General features: G+C 42.7%; 1 protein-coding gene across 3 annotated transcripts in view; it reads right to left on the minus strand.

Annotated features, from left to right (window-relative positions):
• nav3 (neuron navigator 3) overlaps nucleotides 1-23,871 on the minus strand; it is a 383,327-nt gene that overhangs the window by 194,433 nt on the left and 165,023 nt on the right. The window contains exon 1 of one of the 3 annotated variants that reach the window (XM_069520095.1): nucleotides 17,707-17,981. The exons of the other annotated variants lie outside the window; for them this stretch is intronic. Coding sequence (XP_069376196.1) covers nucleotides 17,707-17,820 — 114 coding nt within the window. The 5' untranslated portion in view covers nucleotides 17,821-17,981. Of the gene's footprint in view, nucleotides 1-17,706; nucleotides 17,982-23,871 lie in introns of those variants that run through there. 3 annotated transcript variants of the gene reach the window in all.

Genomic DNA, 23,871 nt, shown 5'->3' on the forward strand with positions numbered 1-23,871 from the left:
TCATCTTTATAATTCGGTCAAAGGGGTTTACTGTAAGTTAACTTGACTCACTTGTGGGTTTTAGTCTGTTCTTTACTCCAATTTCTCCAACAGAGCAGAGACAGAGCATGAAAAAGACAGGGGGGGGGGGGGGGGGGTTGATAAAACAAACCTCAGCCTGCCAGGAGTGATGGTGGTTTATTAGTGAATCACTGCCACATGTAACAGTTTCCATTGTTCTTCTTATCCAGCTGGCTGTAACTCATGGCAGTGCGACAGCTAACAAGCTGCTAATTGGGACATGGTTGCCACTTCGACTGGATTACTAGATGTGTAGTGACAATGACGTTAACTAAAGGGTTTTCCCAAAGAACATTTTTGAGGCTTCGAAGCTTCTTAAGAATTAAAAGGAAATATTTGTAGCTTTTCCTCTGATATTTCTGGCACCAGACTTTTTGGGGGTCATTTTCATAAATTTGGAAGTGACTTATTCAATCTCACTGTTTCAACGTCAGTCCGGTTAGATAAGAGCTGTGCGGCACAAGATTAAGATAAATTCATGATTTTACATTGATGCTTAATGAATACATCTGTATTATCAGGCTATTTCTTATGTCATGTTTTTTATTTTCTGACTGAAAGCCACATCAAAATCCAGCATTCATACCAATTTGGATGTTGATTACCATGGCAACAGTGGAAGATTCTGAGCATTCTGGTCAGCATCAACTGATCTCATTCTCTCAAAGTTCATTTTAATCTGTATGGACCATTACGTTGATGACAAAATAATCTTGTTTTGATGCTGGGTTTTTAGATAGAAGTAAGAGAACACACACACACTCGCCCATACACACATCACTTCGTCTCGCTGCTACACTTGTTGAGGGCAGTGAAGATGAGGCTTTGGCCTCTCTGGCTTCATTCAGACTTTATTAAATGGCTGAACATGTGGTAAAGTGCTGAGAACATCGAGCATGAAGCCCATTTCTCTTGCTCAAATCGTTCTGATGAAAACCAAACAGGGGCTGAGAGAGGCCAGCAGCCAGTACGCCAGCCAGTCGGTTCGATCCCCTCTCACTTCCAACTCTCCACCCCTCCACCACCACATGCACATTGTCCAATTAAGGTCTTCTACTCTGTGCTCTGTGCCCAGGCAGACGGCCACAGGCTGCCAAGCCCCAAACAGTCTGGTCAGGGGAGTTAATCTCGCTTTCTGGGCTTGACAGGCCATGGAGTGTGATGCTGCCCGCTCTGACACTTCATCATCAGTGGGTGGGCACTGGCGCGTGGGCACAGGGCTATAAAAGGCCTGGAGGAGTCAGATCTGTGCCCCCCCACTGCTCCTCCTACCACAGTGTTTGGACCAACTGCCAGTCTGAGGAGGGTGTGTGGATGTGTTTGTGTGTGCGCTCCCTGGAGCATGGTGGCTAGACTTTACACTTGCTGCGGGATTGTGAGCAGTGTTATAACATATAGCAGACTCCTGCCAGTGAATCATAACAGTCAGCCATAATGAAATGCCGCTCTGCTGTGAAAATAGCCGCGCTATGGCTACCAGGCTGCGAGGTTCACTGCCACATAATGTGACATGGAACCAGGCTGCTCTTGAACTCTGTCAACGAATGGTCTGTGGAGGGAAATTCTGCAGAAAGAGCTGTGAAACAGCCCACCATGTAGAGTACATCTTGGCAAGGGTACAAACAATGAATGATCAAAATGAATCAAAATACTTGCAGTTATTCAGTTGACACATAAATACCAGTTAACTATGTGATAGTGATATTCAGCCTGTTGAAACAGTTGAATAACATCTCATGAGGCTCTTGTGCTGCTTTGTCAAGTCTGAGAAAATACTTCATCGATGTCATCAGGGTTATTTTGACTGAGAGACTTTGATTTAATAAAGGAACTCTGGTATTATAAAACTGGAGGAGTGGAATTTGAAAGAAGAGGGCATTTATATGATCTCAGGCTGCACTGAGGGGAATGAAGGATCCAGAATTTTTGGAGGATGGTGCATATTCGGGACTTACAGACTAAACATATTTGGCCTTATTGATTTAGATTTTCCTTGTTTTAGTTTTCAAACTTTATGGAAGGGTAACACTAAATCATTCAAGTTCCCCTTTGATGCCTTGACTTCTCCTGTACTGCAGGACTTGGAGCCCAACACTAAACTTTCAATTTGCAGGGCTCAGTGCTTCAGCAAACTAAAAGGCCTCACTCCTGAATGAAAGAAGAAAAAAACAAAAAAAAACAAAACAAAAATGAAATAAAATAAAAATTCTTGCTGCAGGTTGCCAGCAGCAATAAACTGCATGCTGACGGCAGTGAAAACAGCACTTTACTGCAGCGTGATTGATACAACCTGACCTGAGGGAACAAATCACTCTTCCATTCTTTCAACACAACAGATCCACGTGCTATCTCAACATCAGTGGATGAGGGCCCAGTCAAAGTGCACAATTTGCAGATCACTTTGCGACCATATAGAACATTAGGCCGTCTGAAGAGCTACACAATGATGATTGATGAACCCGAAGTGGCCTCAGGTTAGCTTGCATGCAGTGGCACATATAGATTAACAGCTTTGCTTTCTTGAAGCTACAGTATATCTTAGTCTGATTGTGGAACTCAAGTATGGAGGAGCTTGTAAAATTATAGTAGAGTCAGAGAGTTGTTAACTTTTTTTCTGGCATTTTATTTTGCAAGTTTTAGAACTTGATGTGTTAAGGAACTGATTGGACTGTTCTCAGTGGGGTTTCTGCAGTTCCCAATAGTCATAATTAGATAGTGAGTATATACGCTCTGCTCTCCACACACAGATGATCTGCTCGCACTTTCACTTTGCACGATAGAGCAGATCCTTCTCAATGAGCAGATGTGGCTCAGGAGGGAGTGAGGGAGTCCATTATTAAGAGGGTCGGTGATTCGATTCCTGGCTTATTCATGCTCAAGTGTCCTCTGGCAAGACACTGAACCCCAGACTGCTCACATTGCTGTGCCTAAAGAATGCGAGCGAGATGCATGGCTGATAAACAAAGCACCAAATATAGAAGTGCTCGTAAATGTGTGTGAATGGGTGAAGGTAAACTGTATTATAAAGCATTTTGAGTGCAGAGAACCATATTCCCTTATACTACCTTGTTAATCCACTATCATATCAAACAACAAAGTGAAACTGGTTTTGAAAGGGGATGACAGATGACACTGATTGGTTTATTGCATGTTGCTCACAAAGCAGCCAATATCAATCAAGAGACTAAGCACTTTTGAATCATGCGTGTGGCGTGGCACATTTTCCCACCATTCAACTAGTAAAAGTGGATTTTTTTCTATTAAAAGCCACAAGCACATGTTGTGCTCGTAATAAAGATTTACAGGAGTTGTTGTCTTGTTAAACAAGTCACTGATCTTTTATTGTTATGGTAGTCTCCTGCGTTCATTATTAGTGAGTTTTTTTTTCTTCCAGCATGATCAATACGAATTCCAAAAAACACACTTAAAAGCACCGCTGACGTTAATAGAACTTCACATACTTTATATTGACTTTATACTCCAATCAATCCTTGACACCGGTCAACATCAGTTTTCTCAGACTGTTTCAGCACCTGTAGAAACTGGTTTACTTTGACCACCACACTGCCTCCAGGCTCCAGACTGAGAGCAGTCTGCCTCCAGCCTGACACGTACACTCATCATCACTCAGCGTTATCTCGCCCTGCTGCTGTAAATCTTTGAGATGCAATCAGACACAGCATTGATCTTTATCTGCCTTTTTTGGTTTGTGGAGTTTCCTAAAAACCCTCAGAGAAACCAGAAACAAGCAGCCAAGACAGGCCTGGAGCAGAAAGACGGGATGAGAGCCAGCCACCGGCTCGCTCCTCTAACTTCTCGGCTACCGCTGTCTTTTCACATTTATCAAGGGAAACAGCGGTGCACTGCAGGAGAGAGCTTTTCAGAAGTGACAGTGGTTACTGGTTCAGTCACAGTCGGGTGCTAGAGTTTCCTACAGGCCCTGTAATTAGATTAACAACAGAGATGTGAATGTGTATATTCACATGTATGTGGGTACCTTCATAGATATTAGTATTATAATATCCTCCATCAACATTCATGCCATAACCGCAACTATAGGTTTGGATTCCACATGGCCTGAGGAAGTCATTACTGGACTGCTAGCTGTCTCTAACCATAGCCTAGTGGTGATATTATCTTTTCATATGCAGAGTGATGGTGGAACAGGTTCTTCTCTCAGGTTTCTATTTGCCTCTAATTAAAATTGAGTGGCGGTATAGTATAGTGTGTGGAGGTTCTGCTTCGTCAAGAAGATGAGAGGCAATGGAACCAACTGGTGGTGAAACCTAGCTGCACCACTGCACCACCCGCTGAGCTCCATTTTTCCACTCAAGCAACTAACGTCACAGCACCTGTCAGAGCAAATAGCACAGAGCTGAGAGGGAGGATTTGTGAGCTAATAAAGTTCATGCACTTTACACGTCTACTCTTCACACTTAATCACACAGGCGCAGAGAGTAAATGTGGCATAACGAGTGCATTTACTCTGGAAAGGAAAAGAAATGAGGTACACATATGATATGGTTGATAAGAGAGACCAGAGCTCCACAGTGGCAAACTGATGCATCAGCCCATCAACTGATTGCTCCATTTCATACTTCATTGTGAAGCCATTAAAGCTCACTGGTGGGGAGACACGGATGTAATTCTGAGTTGGACATTGGAGGGGTTGATGTTAAATGGCCTCACATTTAGACAATTCCTAAATTATTATTTCTACACAACGAATATCTCTTCATTTACATTGTGATGGTATATAATTATTGCGGCCATTACAGACCAGTTTTGATTATTGGGGTGCAGCTTTGGCTCAGTGGGTAAAGCAGGTCGTTATCCGACCAGATGGACGGTGGTTCGATCCTAGTCTTCCCCATTAAGCCAAAATGTCCTCGGGCAAGATACTGAACCCTAAATTGGCCTCTGTTTCAAAAGCACATAGATGCACTGTACGAATGGATGAATGGCAAAACCCTGTACTGTAAAGTGCTTTGAGTGGTCATCAAGACTAGAAAAGCTCAGTATAATTACAGACCATTTACCATTTACCCCTCCATCCCATACCCAGTGAGGAGAAGACCCTGGACAAGTTACAGATCTATCGCTGGGACATTTAGACTGCTCACAACTTTTAAGGTCTCAGATTCACCCGACCTACTGGTCTGTTGTCTACAGGAGGAAACTGTTGCATCCAAAAATTGAACAAATGGAAGCAATATTCAAGGAGACCCAGTCTCACTTCAAGTGAAGTTAGCACTTCTTAATATAACTTCTTTAAGAACGCTTTATCTATCAGCAGCTCTCTTCTGCTTCAGATCAGAGGGAAACACATTGAAGTGTGAATATTTTCAAGTTTAAGCATTGTGGATGCAGACAGACTGGCAGTAGAGGCCCAGACTGAATAGGTAAGAAGAGTTTGTGGACTATTGTGTTTTCTGGAGTAGATTTAGGTCATTTGCATGGTAGCTTATGAAATCATACATCCAGAGCTGAGTCATGAGGTGGTCTGTGTTTGTGAGAGCGAGTGGGGATTTCGTGAGTAGAGATTTTGTGTGTGTTTGTGTAGAGGTTTACATTTATATATTTATATAAAACTATATCTGTGCAACTGTTAGGCCTTTTCTCGGGCTGTCATATATGGGGGGGTTCTTGGAAGTTCATATCCTTTAATAGCCTTGTAATGACTGAGCAATGTCATGGAAAGGAAAACTAGAGCTGATTCCAAACAGTGGTGGAGAGTGAGAGTCACATCCTCCCATAATTCATAAAGAAACATTTGTTGTACCCACCATGAACCAGGATAAACATTCATCAGTAGACCTTTATCAAATATAATTGAATCTGTCGTCAGCATAAAGAGCAGATTGGAGTTTTAGCTGAGCAAGTATTTCTGACGAGATCGAGCTGCTGTAGGAGCAGGGATACTATCATTGGCTGAGTTTAGCCTGAGTAGGTGGAGCAGAGCATAAGACTGAGTTTACTGTCTCCTTTCTCTCATTAGATATACGCAATTTAATGAGCTCTACTTTTGGAAAGCTATGTGTGGACCAGAGGTTGGTGTAACATCCCACTGTGGAAAGTAAGCAGCGTCCGCGGCACCCGCCCGCCCAGCTGGAGAGCGCTCCCACGACTACCGGACTGTGAAATTACCACAAATACGACAGGAGAAAAAAAAAAAAAAGGAAAACGCACGTTTCACTGCCTCTGTACTGAGGGCCAGGAATGTTAATTTCACAAACAAACTCCCCTCCAGATTCTGCAGCGGAGAGATTGGGGCATTAGTCTTTCCGCGGTTTCGGTGCAGGGACGGAAAACAAATAAATAAACTCACTGCCCTTGAAAGAGTTACTTAAAGGGGGCAATTAGAAAACACAACTCAGGCTTGATGGAGATAGCAGAGCCAGCGAGGCGAGGTGGGGAGGTGTGAGTGAGGGGATATCTGGCAGAGACAGGAGCTGTCTGTCAATCAGAATTTTAAACAAATACCGTGAGTGATTAATAAATACAGTTTTTTCCCCCACAAACACGAATCTGTGGAATAAACTGTGGACAACTGGAAGGTAGAAACAAGCCATCTGTAATTAAATGCACATATGGATTTTTATTTTCCCTGCTGGAAGTTTTTAACACTGTTGCTTTTTATCTGCGCTCCAAAACATATTCTTTGAATGCCCACTTGAGCGTGAGGTCGGGCTGTGAAAGCGGCCAGGTTTGGCTGAGCGTTGGCTGCGGGGGACAGCGGGAAATTATCTTTCTCTTCGTACCCACTGGAGCCGCTATACACAGCCACTGTGGAATGGGCCCTAATAGCCCAGATGAGGGTGAAGGGGGGCATGCGGATAAGGAGAAGGGATGCTATTGGCCTGAGGCAGCAGATCGGCTTCCGAATATTTGCCAAACAGGATCTGGAGCACACCTACTCATTATGGTAATAGCCAGCTCTTAAAGGCTGACGTATGGACAAATGGCTGTGGTGAAACAGCGCCGGAGTGGGCGAAGGTCACAGAGTACGTCCACGGGATCAAGGAATCCTCTGCATGTCCTGGTATGACCTCTTTATTCCGTAGCAGTCATTTTGGTTTCCCTACCATTCCTTCTGTTTGATTTGTCCCATAGTACAATTTTGCAAATCACCTAGTTTACAAGGATTACGTTTCCACTAATTCTGTGTACCTAAGCGGGTTGATCCTGGCAGCAAATCAGTATGTAGAGTCAAGAATAAGAATGAAATCTGCTTTCTTCTTGCTTATCATACATCTTGTTCATCTGTGCATAGTAACAAAAGAGGGTGTTCTTTATGGTGATGATGGGTGAACAACCGTGCGGCTGAGAACCCAAATACTCAAATCACAGTTCAGTGATCTGACTTTTCTCTGCAGCACTGAATAAAAAAGACAAAGATTTATGATCAGCTTCATGGTTTTAAATGAACATGGAAACCTATAAAGATCAGTTCCTCTGCTGAATCGTGTCTGATGAGCTGTTTAGTTAATAAAATGACAGGAAAGAGAGAGGAAGCCTGACTGCTGGTTCCCGCAGCTCGAAGCTCAAATTGCCTGTTTTGTCAAACTGAATAAAACCCAAAAATATTCTAATCACATGGAGCAGAGAAAAGAAACTCCAAAGATTTGTTAAAAAAAGTTTGGCAAAATAGCTGCCAGTTGAATTTTCTGTGAATCAATCAATCAACTTTATAAATATTCTTAGGAGCAAGAAACATTCATCAAAACGGTCATTTTTCTGTCAGAAACTAATCGGTTATATAGTTCAAGCTATAGGGCGTAGATTATATAAATAAAGCTTTTTAATTTCTTCAAATGCTCAGTTGTGGTCTGAATACCTGTCCTTAGACAATATATCTTGTAGGATATTAAAAAGTGAAACATAATCGTTATATCAGCCTGTAAAAACCAGCATGCGCCAGTGGAGCACATCCAAAACCCACACCGGTGTCACTCCAGGCATCAAAGAGATGGAAAGATATCACACTACAGGACAGGCTTCAAAATAAAGTCAAACCGTGATACAGTCATGTTGGTCATACTGCTCACCTAGTTTCAGCAGTAGTTTTAATTCTTCTTAAATTTGCTGAAGTGTCTTGCTGTAATTATCTTTCAGCAAGTTTCCATTAAGGGCATGAAAACATTCCCTTTAGGTTTAATGTGGTTATAAAAAGCTAAGTGACAAATGCAACAGTGAAATAGAAGGAAGGAAAACACATGCTGCTGATCATTTTCACCATGATCTCATATAATTAGAATGAAGTAATATTGTGGCACTGATGCTTCACCTGGCACCTCTCAGCCACCTGGGAGCTGAGGAAGAAATTCTGTCACAGCAGCTGAAAACCTTCACCTCCCTCCCTAAAGTCACCATTCAGCACAAGCTCAGCGGACTGCAGTGGTGTGGGCCGAAATTGCGGGCTACACAAAAAAAAAAAAAACACGTCTCTCTGATCCATGTTAGCGGCAGCCGATGTGGCGCAGTAGAGAACTGCTGCTCTGGGGCTCATAGCTGCGGGGACGTCCAGTGGGACTCGTAGTGCAATCAGCACATCAAAGGACTGCTGCCATGAGCTGCTTTTACTTTAGTCACTTGTGCATTCACTGTCCCACTGCTCCCTGGACTGTGTGGTGTTTGTCCTCCGCTCCTGCCCTCCTACGTCTCTCAGTTCTCCCTTTTGTATTTGACTCAAAGAGAAAGAAGAAGGAGAAGCAAAGAGCTAGGAGGGCAAACAGTAACACAAAGGAGCTTTAGCAGAGCAAAGCAGAGGATCAGTGAAGCTACACAGGCAGTTCAAGATAACACAGACATGTTGTCAGTGTCATTTAGTGTTTACGTCTGTGTAACTCTGTGTCCATCTTTAAACTTTGTAAACTAATAGACCCTTTGCTAGAATGGGTGTGGATCAATGATGGTCAGTATCTATTTTGTCCATTCGACATCAAACAAAAAGAAGAAGACACACTTCACCTACAGATCAGAACCTTCAAGGATGTAACATCTCATGAATCACTGGTTTCAGTATAGCTTGGGTTGTGGAGAATAATCTATCGCAGACACAGCACTGTCAAAACTAAGAACTAGACGACTCAATAACTCAGAAGTCAGTAGATAAACTACACAAATTAATTCCCTTTTTCCCTGCGTGCAGTGTGTGATCTTTGGGCAAGGGTCTGCTGTCACTTAACTGAATGTGGGGCCCAAGGCTCTGAAATAAATTGCCTGACGAAACAGTCTGAGACAGTTATTTCAGAAGGCATGTGCCTGAATTTACTGGGGTGCCCGGCTTTTGTTGTCTGTTGTGCAGGGCTTTGTGCATTATTATTATTATAAATTAGTCAATAAAATTAACAATATTCAATACTATAGAAATAATATAACTAAGCAATGGATCCACCAACCTATAGCTGATTCCTGCCCAAAAACACATTTTGTCCGAATAGAGTTCTGATCTGAGAGTGAAGGTTAGATTTAATAAATAAAAAACGCTGCCATTTCCTTCTTGTCCCAGATGGGTTCAGCTGGAATAGAAACACTCGGCTTTAGTGATGAGGAGGGAGTAAATGGATTAGTCTCAACTGGATGCTTCTGGATAAGCGTGGAATTCATTACAATGGAAGCTATTCCACAAAGAGAAAAAAGACATCTTATATGTCATGTATTATACGTCCTGATTAAAGCCTAAACTCTGCTTCACTGGTTACTCAATTTAACTTCTCATCTAGTTGTCGGGCCGTATGTGTGTGTGTGTGTGTGTGTGTTTGTTGGCGATGCTCTACAATAATGAGCCACAAACAAATTAGGGAGTAATTTTAATGCCTTGCTGCATTTCCCTCCTTCCCCTTCATTTACATTTCTATCACATACAAACAAAAATATGTTGGGTTTTTTCTCTCGCCCTCAAAGCAAAGTAATTACCAGTGACAGGGAGGGGACGAGGCGAGTGACCTTTCTACAGCGGTGCAGAGAGAGGCTGCATTTCACTGTCTGTCAGGCAGCTGATGTGTTTTCTGTTATCTCATTGTGGACAGTTAAAGGACAACATAGCCACATTTAAAATGCATAAATCACTCAGCCATAAAACTCATTACTGCGTGCATGAGGAGTGTGTGTGTGTGCGTGTGTGTGTGTGTGTGGGTTGTGGTGGTTTGGCCCCTGACTCTGGATTCTTCCCAAAGATTGGAATATGTTCTTTGACAGGAAAATGATCAGCCTGGTCACCACAGCTAACGGATGGAAATAATTAAGAATCGCACGTCCACATTCCAGCAGCGCTGCATGGGCTCTGTCACTCCCACAAAAGCAATAAGCGTATATGAAAAAGTTTTATTGTATTGGAAACTCCTATCTGCACATTGCAGACACACACACACAGACATTTAAAAGGAGAGTTGAAAGGTCCAGAAATACAATTCCTTCAAGACTGAATCAATTTGCAGCTCCTCCTCCTGCTACAGAGTCAAAACACCATTTTTAGTGTAAAAGGTAACGTGGAGGCCTCAGATTTGACATCAACTTAAATATACTCGTAAGTGCTTTTAAATGACAGACAGCCGGCTTCTGCTCCTCAGCAAATCTGTCAGAGCAGGAGACAAAGCTTTAAGTCATTTTTCTTGTTCGCTGGCTTCAGCCCGGGACGCTCCGCTCCAAAGTATCTTATAATGACCGGTTGGCCAACTTGTATATGATTCTGATTATGGTGCCTGGACGCCGCTCTGTGTTTTGCTGTTTACGGCGGCCAAACCTGTGTGTGCCAGCTCAAATAATGTCCACTCTGGTTGAATAACACAGCATGAGAAAGTCCACCGTTTCAGCCCGGCATTGACTGATGTGTCTCCTGCTGCTGTTTTTTTTTTTCTTCCTCTTCCTTTGACCCTCGAATGTACATTTTTACTTTTTGAGTGTTCAGCTGACAGGCTTCCTCAGAGCGCCTCGCAGTAATTAGATGCTACGAGATTAAAGGAGATTTCGGTTATTTACAACTTGGGTCATATTTTGGTAGTTTTGTCATCGGTTCAGTCGGCCCGCTCACATGGAACAGATTATGACTGTTGAATACAGTCGATAATTGGTGTCCAGGCTCTGACCCTGTCAATCAGCACTAGGGAACACCAGCTGAGCACAGGAGGGAGTGACGATAAGGCTGCGTTCAGACAGACAACAGTGTTGGGTGAAAAGAAGCAGCCTCCTCAGACGCTCGAATGGAACCACTGCACTGACGCACCAATGCAGCAGGATGTTGTCCAGCTAAAAAAGAGTTTAACTTAACTACTTCAATTTTTTGCTACAGTGCAACACAAGGTCATGTGGTCAAGGCTGCGTTGGCCAATCAAACGCATGTAAGAGCACATTCCTGGTGGTTTACTATCGTAGGATAAAATGATTGCTAGATCGTGTTTCCCTACCAAACCAGGCCCTTTTGTTTTTTTTTCAATGGACTGATTTTCGACTGAGCGCACGCTACGTCGACTCACAGTCTACAAGTGAATGCTAGAGATGAAGGAGGGCTTTGGAAATGTTACACTGAATGTACAACAGCAAAATAAGTGAGAGTGAGCAGAGCACTGATGGTTTTAGTACACTATCATCATCGTAATGGGGCTTTGTTTATACAGTATGCTGCAGTGAGAAGAATCGCCATGAAACTAGTAGCCGAGAAATGGAAACAAGGTGAATTATGGTTTGACAGGACAAGCATTCAGACGATTCAACAATTTGCCGACATTTGAAGGTAAAATCAAGGTTGTTTAGGTTCCTATGTAGTTCACCTATTATTGTCTGACTCATACTCGTCTTTCTTACATTCCCTGTTCTCAGAAATTAACTTGAATACGATGAAATTATGACCGACAGGAATGGCGACCCAAACTTTGAAAATCCAGCCGGACTCTTGACAAAAGAGTAGTATACTTTCAAAATCAGGGCTTGTTTGAATTAATTACTTCACACATTTCAAGGAAGTCAAGTTAAAAGGAGCAAATGTCTCTCTTAAAGGCCAAAGTGGGTAAAAAAAGAGGGTTAACACAGAGGCAGGAGGTTTTTTTAAGGAATGGAGCAAATTAAAGTGAGTACAGGAGGAGAATATGGAGCAGAGAGATATGATTCAGCAGTGAGAGGGCGATGTGCGGAGCTGCATTAAAGTTTTCACACACACACACAGATTCATTGGTCTACCAATCAAGAAGCAGTGGGAGACACTTCACATACGACTCAGTCACAGGCTGCGAGCATCTTATTAACACGAGTGAGGCGTTTTTTTCACTTCTTTTTTTTCAGGAATCCCAAAAATAACACGTTGCGCAACACTCTTTTTCCCCCTGCTCAGTTTCTCTGATATTTTGCTCTCAATCTCTCTTTCTCTGTCCCTTTATCCATCGCTCTTTAAAGCAGAGACAGCAGTTGAGATGTGTTGTGTCCTGTCTTTTGATTAAAATTCTGAAGCACAGCTTCCATGCGTTCAGCTGAACAGAAGAGAACAGGTTGTTGAGGACACCGTGTTCCCCAGAGAAGATGCAGAGAGACCAGTGTACATCTACTACTAAAACTTCAATGCAGGGAACAGATAATACCAAGCAGCAGATGTGGGCACCCTGAGGGACCAGAGAATTAGAACGGCATTAGTCTAAGGGAGCTCAACCTGTCCACTGGGACTGGAGACCGGAGGAAACACACTGAGGCAGTTCTGCCAACAATAAGAGGTGGAGACACTTCCTGATAAAGTACGAACACAAGAATCAAAATTCTAGTTCAAACGGCAAGAATTCCAGGCATTTCCACAGCAAACTAAATTTAATTAGTGGAAAAAAATCAGTTATTCTCATGGTAGCAGCAAAATATGTAAGAGCACGTCGCTGCCTGAGGTACCAAAAATGAAAATTTGATTTATACTGCCTCTATAGTTCTATGACTATCACTGTTGGATTTAATTTAAAATAAGTCTTATCATTTAATTATATTTTTTACACACCTTGACTAATTGACTGACTGATTTATACTGCTTTACAATTTCAATCTCCATAAACAGATTCTGCATAGTAATATGTAGGCAAGCAACAAGATTTAGTTTTGTAGTTTGACCAATCAGGTTTGAGCAGGCTTTGGTTGCCCACAGGTAAACGTCTGTGTAGAAAGCAAATAAGACAGACACATTGAAGGAAATACATCAAGAATGTTGTCTGGACCTACAAAGATTATTGCCGATGTGTTTTTGTGGAGAAACGTTCAACTGGAGAACGGAAGACGTAGTGTTGGTCCAGAAGTCCCAAAATATTGGCTAATTTGTTTTTCGATAGCCGTTGGGCTGCAAGATTGCACTAGTCACAAACCTCATGTTGCATGCTGTATATATTGCACATACATTTGCATGGTGTATTTAAAAGAACATTTTCCCTGATCGGACAATGCTGAAATCAACTGCCAAAAATTCAACTTTAAGAAATGCTTCCCTATTGTGTTGTAAGGAAAGGAATGTATGTGTTTGCTGTGTCCGTGTTTATTCATACCAGCACACATATCTCACTGCCTGTTTGCGTCAGTGAGTGTGCGGCTTTAGAAAGCTTGTTTGCGTGTGTGTGTGTGTGTGTGTGTGTGTGTACATGAGTAGTCTCACCAGCAGCACTGATTAGCAGAGAGGAAGTCAGACTGATACGAGCTGGTGTGGAGGCTTAGAGAGCGATCGACACCGCACAGCTGTGAGTGATGAGAGGCAGCTGATAACTTTGAGACGGAGGACAGGGGGAAAAAAAAGAGATGAAGAACGAGGAGAAAGTTAAAGAGGAAAGTGATGATGGAAATAAAGGGAGAAAGAGAGAGGTTAATGGCCAGGTCAATTGGCTTTTATAGAGCCGGCGTGGACACATCAGACAAAGAGAGAGAGAGAATGGGGATTTAGCAGCGTAACACTTGAAGGAGAGTGAAAAAAAATGGTTTGAGAAAAAAGAAGTGAGCCGTTCGCATTATAACACTTGAGTAAACGAGTGAGCGGGAGAGAATTACATGAGGGAGAGAGAGAGAACGAGTGAGTCAGGATACCTAGAAGATAAGTAAAGCTAAACTTAGTCGAGCCTCCTCTCTATTAATCTTGATGTGACACTATTTATCCTTTTACAGAATAAGATTGTTTTTTTACAGCTATGGTGATAAAAATGGAGGAAAGAAGTAAAGGAGGAGAGAAGGTGAGTGGAGGCAGCCAACAGAGAGATGGGCACAAATAAAGGTGTGTTCAATGGTGGAAAAAGGCAGAGGGCGGGAGAGATAGAGTGAGAATAAAAGCGATGGAGGTCAAACGCCCTGGTCTGTTTGAGCAGAGAGTGGAAACATTAGTTCAGGGTGATTTGAGCAATTACAGCGAGTGTCAGGATGTTAGCAGAGGAGATGAGTTATCCTTCCGCTGGTCGACTACACATGTCCATGGACTGCTACTGACCTTCACACATGTTATAGTGGGATTTTACTCAAAGCGTTTTGCACAGACAATGTAAGACAAAGCCATGGATATTCTTTGTAGGCCCCCTCATGCAGCAGCTTTGCCAGTATTGTATTTAAGGTATTGTACCAGAAGCTTAAAATTATCTTATTTTGAGGAAACTTACGTGACCAGATTAGGGATGGGATGCTCAGTATCAACATTTCGAAGCTGTGCCGAGATTTCACAGCGATTTAGTTTAAAGAAACAATCCTTTTTAAAAAACACGACACTCTTATCTTGAAACATGAGACAGGAAGGTCTCCTGTTAAGCTTGTGAGACTAGAGTCACGGCATCACGACGCATCACGACGCATCACGACGCATCACGACGCATCACGACGCATCACGTTCATCTTTACAAGCTTGAAGATGACACAAGGGAGGAGATGCATGAATACAGACCTAAGGATTATATTTATGTTCATCATCACAATATGCATGATTTGCTGGAAAGACGTCACGTGGCAAGAGATTCATCTCATCCTACATCTTGCATTGTGGGTTGCTGCATTCAGTATTTGATAGAACCATTCGAGGCAAGTGCCAGTTTAATTCAGTATCTATGACAAGTGCACTGAGGAGCTGCATCACATGGTTGACAATTTTTGTCAGACCAACATACAAAAACCTACATATACTGAATTTACTATTATAGATAAGTAGGTAAACTAGCAGCACGCTGGCTGTTTGACTGACAAATGATCTTTGAAAAGCGCAGAAACACCACATGGACACAACACCAGCTACAATCTTTCCTCTGTCATCACGCTGAGGTGAAACGTTATTGATTTGAGCGCTGTGGAGGAAAGAATTAAGCAAAGGTTGGTCTATGACTGGAAGGTGCTGATAGCACCAAGTGATTCATGATTCATGCATTCACAGACAACACAAAGCTGCTCTCTTCAACCGGCACACAGCTGTTGGAAACACATCCGTCTTATCTGCCGCTGACCTGATAAAGAAATCAAAGGGGAAACTCAAGGTCTAAACGTTGTTTCTTCTTTTCCCCAACTCACCGGCTCTCTTTACCTAAAGCCTGTTTCCCCTCTGAAGTGTTTCAGTGGGGTTTAATTTTTAACTGAGATCGTTTTACTCTTTTGCCTGGTGGGTGGTTTGCATTTGTTTCTATCTGTTTTAAGTGGGTTAAGTCCAGCACTCAGCTCTATTTCCTCTTTCTTTCCTTGTGCTTTTTTCCATTCATTCTTTCCTTTCATTAATTTCTCCTGGTCTCATAGTTGCTGACTGTAACTCCCACCTGTGAGTGATCGTACGCTGCCCTGCTTCTCTCACTTCAAGTCGATGTGGAGAGAATGTGTTTAAGAGCTAAACAGTGAACAGAACATGTTATAGTTTCTACCTGGCGCTCCCTCTTCATCTCCTCAGTTTCCTCTGTGTGTCACCATCTGCGGTTGTTTGAGAAAAGACACAACATCTCGACCCGACTCACTGGCTCTCAGAGATTTTGTAAAACAGGATGATTAGGGTGCAACCCGCTCATTAATCACGGAGCCTTGGTCAGAGACGTTCCTGCTGTAAATATTAGGTGATTCAATATTACTCTGCCGTCATTATCTGCTATTACGCCGGCAACAGAACACACAAGCTCTGACTCTGTGGCCCCTGCAAAATGCTGTCTGGGCCCGAGATGAGGAAGTAATCACTCGTCTCCATCGTCTGAACATTTTCAGTACAAGCGAGGGCAGCAAACCGCCAAAGCCACACCAGAATGAAGAGGAAGGAGTAATGGGCAAAGTCATTTGAGTTTGATAGTTGCTTTCAGCTGTTCTTATGCTTTCGCCATCCACAGGCAATGGAGCCATTACAGATGAGGAAACACACTTCCTCCACCTTTCAAACTCTACAAGTGTGCCAGCAGTCTGCCCTCAGTTCTGTTTGACACACTCAAGGAAGCACTGGCCGACATGCAAACATCATGAAACACAGAGACCTTACCGTGGACTCGCTTTTCATTCCTGGCAACATTCTTACAGGGGGCAAATTGGAAGAAATTAAAGGTAGGAATGCTCATTAGCAGAACGAATACGCACAGCATGAACACACTCAGACTAAAACCTTTACTCTGAGTTTAAATCAGGTTATATGTCAGTTGATGGAAACAGATACATGCAGATTAACAAACCACAGAGTTGTGCTTGTTCGGTGATTGGACGGAATTAATTAATTGCAATACACTCCAAAATTGGAAAAACCTTGTGCAGCACGCACACACACACACACACACACACACACACAAAATGATGTGTGTAGGAACTATTCATTGTTGCATAATGAGTCTGCTGCCCCCCGGTGCTTTTTGAATGAAGCAGTCCATAGTAATTAATATTCATGACATTGAGTGACTGGTCACACCTCCACCTTGTATATAAATGTACTTGTGTGTGTGTGTGTGTGTATGTTGAAGAGTGTGTGTTGCACCTCTGTTGTTCACAATATTCACTATTCAACAACATTGAGTCTCCAAGGATCAGGCAGTAGGAAGCTTACAGCGATGTTGAAGGACAGTCGCAGGATCAATGCAGCGAGAGGTCAGGATGAGGGATTAAAAGTCCTACTGCGGTTTCACACACAAACACACATGATCCCTTATTCTCTTAGTCTGCTCACTCTACTTTTCCGACAATATCTACAGATATCTATTAGACCTTGAGAAAATGTCCATGCCTGTATTTTCTATTGTGCTTGGACATGAGGGGAGATTAGGTACAGGAAGGAGTGTATCACTGTTTCCATACAATAGCACACTTAAGGATTGATTCACTGTAAGCAAAGGGAAGTGGGAGATCCAAGCAAAATAAATCCATTCTCATTCACAGCTTCTCATAATGCATGTCTGGATGGTGATTCTGAGCAGGTTGGATACACACACACACAAGGATACCGCCTTGTCTACACAGAACAGCACTAATTTTCATTTGATTAAAATCCAAGAGCTATTAGACGGGGCATAAAAATCACTAAAACACTCGCTCAAACAGACTGAAATGCCTTGAGCTACATATAAAAGCAGCAGTTAGCTGACAGGATTGATTGGGAGACACTGGAGCGAGCACACAAACTAAGATGAAGTTATTTCACAGGGATGGAGAAGTGATGATAACCTATATAACCCACTCTCAGGTTGAGCACACTGCCCTTAGGGTTTTTTTGTTGTAGCTCACCTGCTTGGCGTGTACATCTGCCTTGGAGGGAATGATAGGGCTGGCAGCAGGGGTGACAGGGGCACTACGGCTGCCCCCGGCCAACACGGCACGCACAGACGCCAGCCACTTCATGATGGTGAGGGCGGAGAGATTTTACTCTGACCCCAGAAATCGCATCCGGAGTGGTACACAGGAGTCAAACAAAGCCTGGAGGTGGACGGAGAGACCCGTGTGGAGACACGTAGAGCCGCTGTGTTTCTGTGTCTCCTGAGGCATCACAGAGGGCTGGACGAGTGTGTGACCAGTGTGCCACACACAGCTTATTCAGTCTCACTGATCCCCCAACACACACACACATGCCGTCACATACTGACACAGATCCAACATACAAATGTGCACAATGAATACAAACATGCACTAATCCAGCACGCATACACACATGCCCACACACACCACCCCCTAGCCTCCAGTACCCTAGCGGCACAGAATCCCTCCTCCATCACTCTTATGGCCATCTGTCACTTTCCCTGGTTCCTCATGCTCTCTAGCCGTATTACTTTAGCCCCGGCTGGTATTGTGCTCCACCCTCAACGCACACGTGCAAACACACCTCCCGCTGTGACCCATGGCTGTCACACACACACCAGAGATGGATGGCTGACATCAGTCTGTCATTAGTGCTTCAAATGCTGACTGAGAGGTGTGTCTTTCTGTCTGTGATGGAATCTGTGATGGAATGAGTGATGGGCAGATGGGCAGATGGGAGGGATGGATGCACGCACGCAATTACTGCCGATCAATTTATGATTGGATGGAAATACTCAAAAGACAGAGCAGGTTTTGTACACACATGCACTACAATCTAAGAATCATCTAGTGAAAAGCCAGAGAAAATACAGATAAGGCCCAGCAGCCTTATCAGTAATTGTAAATCACAATAAACTTTATAAACAAAATGGTTGTGTGTGTTAACATAAACTGTAGATTTATTGTACACGGGTGGTGACCTGTGATTCCTGAGGTGCCACAGAAGCCACCAGACTACGATGTGTGTTGGAAGCAGCACCTCTATAATTTCACCACACTCTTTTTTTTATATATATGTTGATCGGTTTTATGTAAAAGACACCTTTTTATATTTTATGAAAACCTTTAATAATCTATCACAGAGTTGGAAATCTATACATACGGTCTTTTTCTTGTTTTGTAGTGTAAATTTTGTCATTCTGTTCCATTAATAAGTAATAAAGCTGAAGAGGATGGTCCTGCTTTATGGTTGGGGGTTATCATGGTTCCACAATTCTGTATTGTGATACAAGATTGAGAAAGTTTTATCATGGAATCATTTTTGTTTTCAAGATCCTCACATGCTAGATCAGCAATTATAACAACTGTTACTTAACTTCTGTAAATATATATATAAAAAAAAACAAGTTGGGAAGTGTGTTACCAAATCACCTCTTGCAGCTTACAATTACTGAAAATGTGTATCTAATCTCAGTGGTGGGATGTGACGAAGTGTATGATTAGTGTGTAACAATCTGTACTTAAGTAGGTTTTGTTTTCAGGTACTCTTTGGTTGCTGCCTGCCAGTGGACCGAGCAGGGAAGAAGAAGAATGAAGCAGGATGTGCTACGTGGTGCTAATGCACATTGATGCTGGTTGCCACCCGCCAATAAACCGAAACAAAGAAGAACAATAAGGTACTTTTCACTTTAACTGAACTAAATAAATCAGCAAATGTCTTTACTTTATACTCTACATCGAGTTAAATGTCTATTTATTTTCGTAAAGTAATCACTGAGAGGGAATCTGGTCCACTGCTCCAATCAGAACGGGCAGATATGTCACCCTAATCAACTATCTATCAGTGTAACAGCATGAAATCCTTGGCAGGAATGAGACATGGTCACTAATACAGCACGAGTATATCTCTGTGCACATGCTAGTAGAGTCCAGCTCATATAACCACTTCACCAAAGCATCACTATACGCCTAAGCCTTTGGGTCTTCAAGTAACTTCAAGTATTATCAAATCCAACAGGCTGACGTTCAACATGTTCACAGTAAGAGCAGACGTGCTGCTTTTTGAGGCCCCACACATTCGTGCACTGTCCTTTCACAGCTCCAACACCAAAAGGGGCGTTTCTCTTGATCATGTGATGTGGTTGCATCAAAGTAACCACAATAATGGCAACAAAATGTTCCTAAAGATATTCAGGGTTTTACAGCACTTACACATGCATGTGTACACCATAAGGTCATTTCTTGCTAAGGAGCACATACGCACAAGAATAGAAACAGGAATGCACAAGAAAACACAGCTCTTTGGTTCACATGATTTTAGTAAAGAATGTCGTGGGAATAATCAGTGCAAATGGAATTCATGGTCGACCGATTGCTTGGAGTTAACAGCGCACTTATTTAAGTCAGTATGACTGTGACTTTATGAAAACCACACTCCGAACCCAGAAGCCCTTGTGCGCCTCATGTTTTCCAAATGACAGTCGTACGAATCAGAGCAGTAATGCATAGTAACAAATGTCACAATGTTGTACATTTCGAAAGAGGATAATCCCCCGCAGAGTTGCTGCCTGGAATATGTACCCTCCAGACGAAACATAGACGGGGGGACAAGTGTGTAGCTTAGTGCGTCCGACTGCACGTGTGTTAGTGTGTGTCCAGCTCGGCCTCATGTCCTGGCTGGGAGGGACAGAGCCATATGTGGAGGCCTGTTTTGCTACTGGATATGGCCAAATCTTCGACTTAATTCATCTCTTAATCCCCTGTCTCAGTGTGGTATCACATATGGCACGGTGCGATGGAAACACTGCAGTTGACCGCAGCATCCATTGAAAGTGTCATTCATACAAAAGCAAAAGATTTGCGAAAGAGGAAGGAGAATTATTACGTCAAGGCAGATACAGAGATCTGAAGTGACAAGCATAGCCTTCTTTTGATGGCTGGTGAATCATAACGGAGTGTGTAAGTGAGTGTGTTCATGTGTCTATCTCCAAACAAGGAACTCTGCCTTTGGGGAGACATCAACACTGTCTAATCTCCAACTGAGAGACGTTTCCAGGAACAAACACTGAATCATGCAAAAGATGTCACTGAGCAGGGAACAGGCTCATCTGCAATGCACTCCGCTTTCATGCCTTGATTTATTATGAAACTTCCCTGTTGCCGTAATGAGTTCAATATTACACTGGGAAGGATACAATTAAGCCTCGGCTGAAGCGAAACCCAACAATGGCTCTGACGTGAATGCAGCCGGAGGCAGACACAAGTATGACAAGTGGTGAGCCTGCGTTGGTGGGCGGCAGAATGGGAAATAAAAGTAGTGTCAGTTGTGGTTTGTGAATGAAGATATCACAACATTTGAATGGGAACTAAAGAGAAACAACATGTTGCGCATACATGAGCGTAAACCACACATTCTTCAACACTGTGAAATATCACAGCAAGTTGAACATATGGATGGAAGAGGTTAGGATGCTTGGCTGAGGAAAAAGTACAAACAAATATACCAAAAAGTACTCAAGTAAAATAAAAGTAACACATTGACTTTTCTTCTTGAGTAAAAGTAAGTGCTTGCTTTAAGATGGACTCAAAGTATTATATTATTTTAAGTATTTGCCCATTGTAACCTATTCTATAATCCAAAAGTCAACTACATCATTATGGCTGAGTCTCGGTGGAGGCGGGGTTTAATGTTACCTGTCCGCTCTGATTGGATCAGTGGACCACTTAGCCTCTTGTTATAGATCACTTACTAAATTTAATACGTCATGCAATGCATTGTAAAAAATTAAGTGGAGTAGAAAGGACAGATATCTGCTAATATATGTAGGAGTAAAAGTGTAAAAGTACCTGAAAATAAACCTGCTTGAAATGCAGATAGAAGAAATAAAATATGGCAGTGAAGGTCCTTTGTTCCATCCCACCACTGATCATTATTAGCAGCACACAACATTTATCCTACTCCCCATATGCAGTAACTAATGTTTTGATTGAGTTCAATTTCCCTGGGACTCTTCCCACCCCTTATTCAGATTAATTTCTCTTCTTTTCAGTTTTTTGGGAGGAAATACTATATTTATTCATTGTCGAGATTAAATCTTAATAGAATAATAATCATCTCCCTCTTGAAATGATTTCTCTCAGTCTCTCTCAGTGTTTTCAGGGTTAGGGCAGCCTATATCCTGAGAGGCAAAATCCGGGGCCAAAGATGTCCATGCCCTAGTTATAAAGCTTATTGCTGGGATCACAAGGTAATAAGCATACGTGATCTACATGCAGATGAGCATATTGCAGGGCCTCACTTATCTGGATTGTGACAGCTGGACGTTTAAGAGGACACTTCTGAGAGATTTGAGTGAGTAAATCAAGGAGGGGCTGTGGAAATTTGGAAAAGTGAAGCGACATGTCCGCTCCCTGTGGAAATTATGTCCTTGATAGAGTGGCTGGGAAGAACAGCACTGCAGGGTTGCTGCAATTCAAAACTGAAATTACAGTGATATTTGATTTATCTTAAGACGAGACTGTATAAGGAGCTTTGGCTCTTGGAAAGCATAGCCTGCAGCTAAATTCTGTCTTCGACAGTCTGAAAACCACATTTCATCTTTTACAAAAAACACTTAATCATTCACCACAAAGTCAGACTGCAGAACGGACAGCCACAACTTTGATCCAAACGTATAAACTTCAAGCTTCAGTGTAAACCAAACTGTCTGCCTCAACAGGGGGGGCGAGGACGATGATGGAAGGGGACAGGATACTGAGGTGCGGACAGACAAAGCAAATGGGTTTCAAAAAATGATCTTATCTTGATGTTTTGTCAATACTGGTCTTTAATGTCATGCCTTTGAAACACAGCAACTCTAATTGAAATTGGGAGAGAAAAATGCAGAGGGAGAGTGGTGGGAGGGAGAGAAGGCAGCGTTTTGACCGTTTGAACAGCGAGCGTTGGAACTCCTCCACATTCCTTCCTGCTCCCACTTCCCTCCCACGTTTTCAGCGCTGAAATGCCCCAGTGGAGATGACTTCTTTTATCCCGCTCCAAGTGGCCAGGGAGAAAATCAAGAGGGCTGTAAATGTCTCGGCGTGAGAGAGACAATAAAACTAATTCCCTGAAGACAGAAAAGGGCTTTTCCAACTCACAACTTCACCCGAGGACACATATGAGCAAAGGACATCTTTGCAAAAAGAGATGGTTGCTGTGAGCTGAGATTGAAAGGTTCTGATCTAAAGCAATTTTTCAATAAATGGACTGTACTCAAAAAGTCACATTCACCCATTCAAGCACACTTTTATGCAGCGCTCCTATATGCAGCGCTTTTTCTATCACATCATTCATACACTGTCAGCACAGACGTCAGGGGTAATCTGGGAGTCAGTATCGTGCCCAAGGACACTTTGGAACACAGACTGGAGGTGCAGGGGATCAAACCACCGACCTTCAGGTCCGTTGAATGATAGTGAAAGAGAGGCAGGAAACAAGCTTAGAAAGATCATGAATGAGAAGCAGCCTGATTGAGACTCGAGCCGGAGACCTGCTGTGCTCATCATGTCGTAAATGCACCCTAACCACTTACTTAATTGTGCTCGATTTGCACTGCAAATATAGATTCACACTTGAATGTGGGATATTCAGGTCTGAACCTGTTGAAATGAAAATGAACTGTCCCATGCATCTATGCAACAGACTGGGAGCGGATTTCTACTAGAGGCCAGAAAAGAAAGACTTCTGACTGCAGGCTGTTGCCATTAGTACCTGTCAGACTGTGGTGCAGCCACACTGCAACACTGAGCAACAACAAGAAGCAAACAGAAAAAGTCAGGAAATCTCAGAGGGTGCTGGGATATGAAGAGTTGTTATTGTCCAGCTTCCCTTCTTGTGAGGTCTCTGCTGTGTTCTTTGTTGCACTGTAATCTGGTACAGTCGGGCTGGATGATACATAATTTATTTTTCAACATAATGGCCTACATTTTAATCATCTAAGTGCACGGTGCAAGTGCAATTAGCATGTGTCCAAATTCACTTTTTCTAGTTTGCCTCTGGAAAAATAAGGTCACTGTGCCAATTTTGCAGTTAAAGGGTTGTACTCTGTTTCTTAATTGTGTTTTGGGTGTAACAGACAATGAATCAACCAGAGTTTTATGTCTCATTCCCTTTAAAAA

Source organism: Paralichthys olivaceus, chromosome 23, assembly GCF_024713975.1.
Source record: "Paralichthys olivaceus isolate ysfri-2021 chromosome 23, ASM2471397v2, whole genome shotgun sequence".
Lineage (NCBI taxonomy): Eukaryota > Metazoa > Chordata > Actinopteri > Pleuronectiformes > Paralichthyidae > Paralichthys > Paralichthys olivaceus.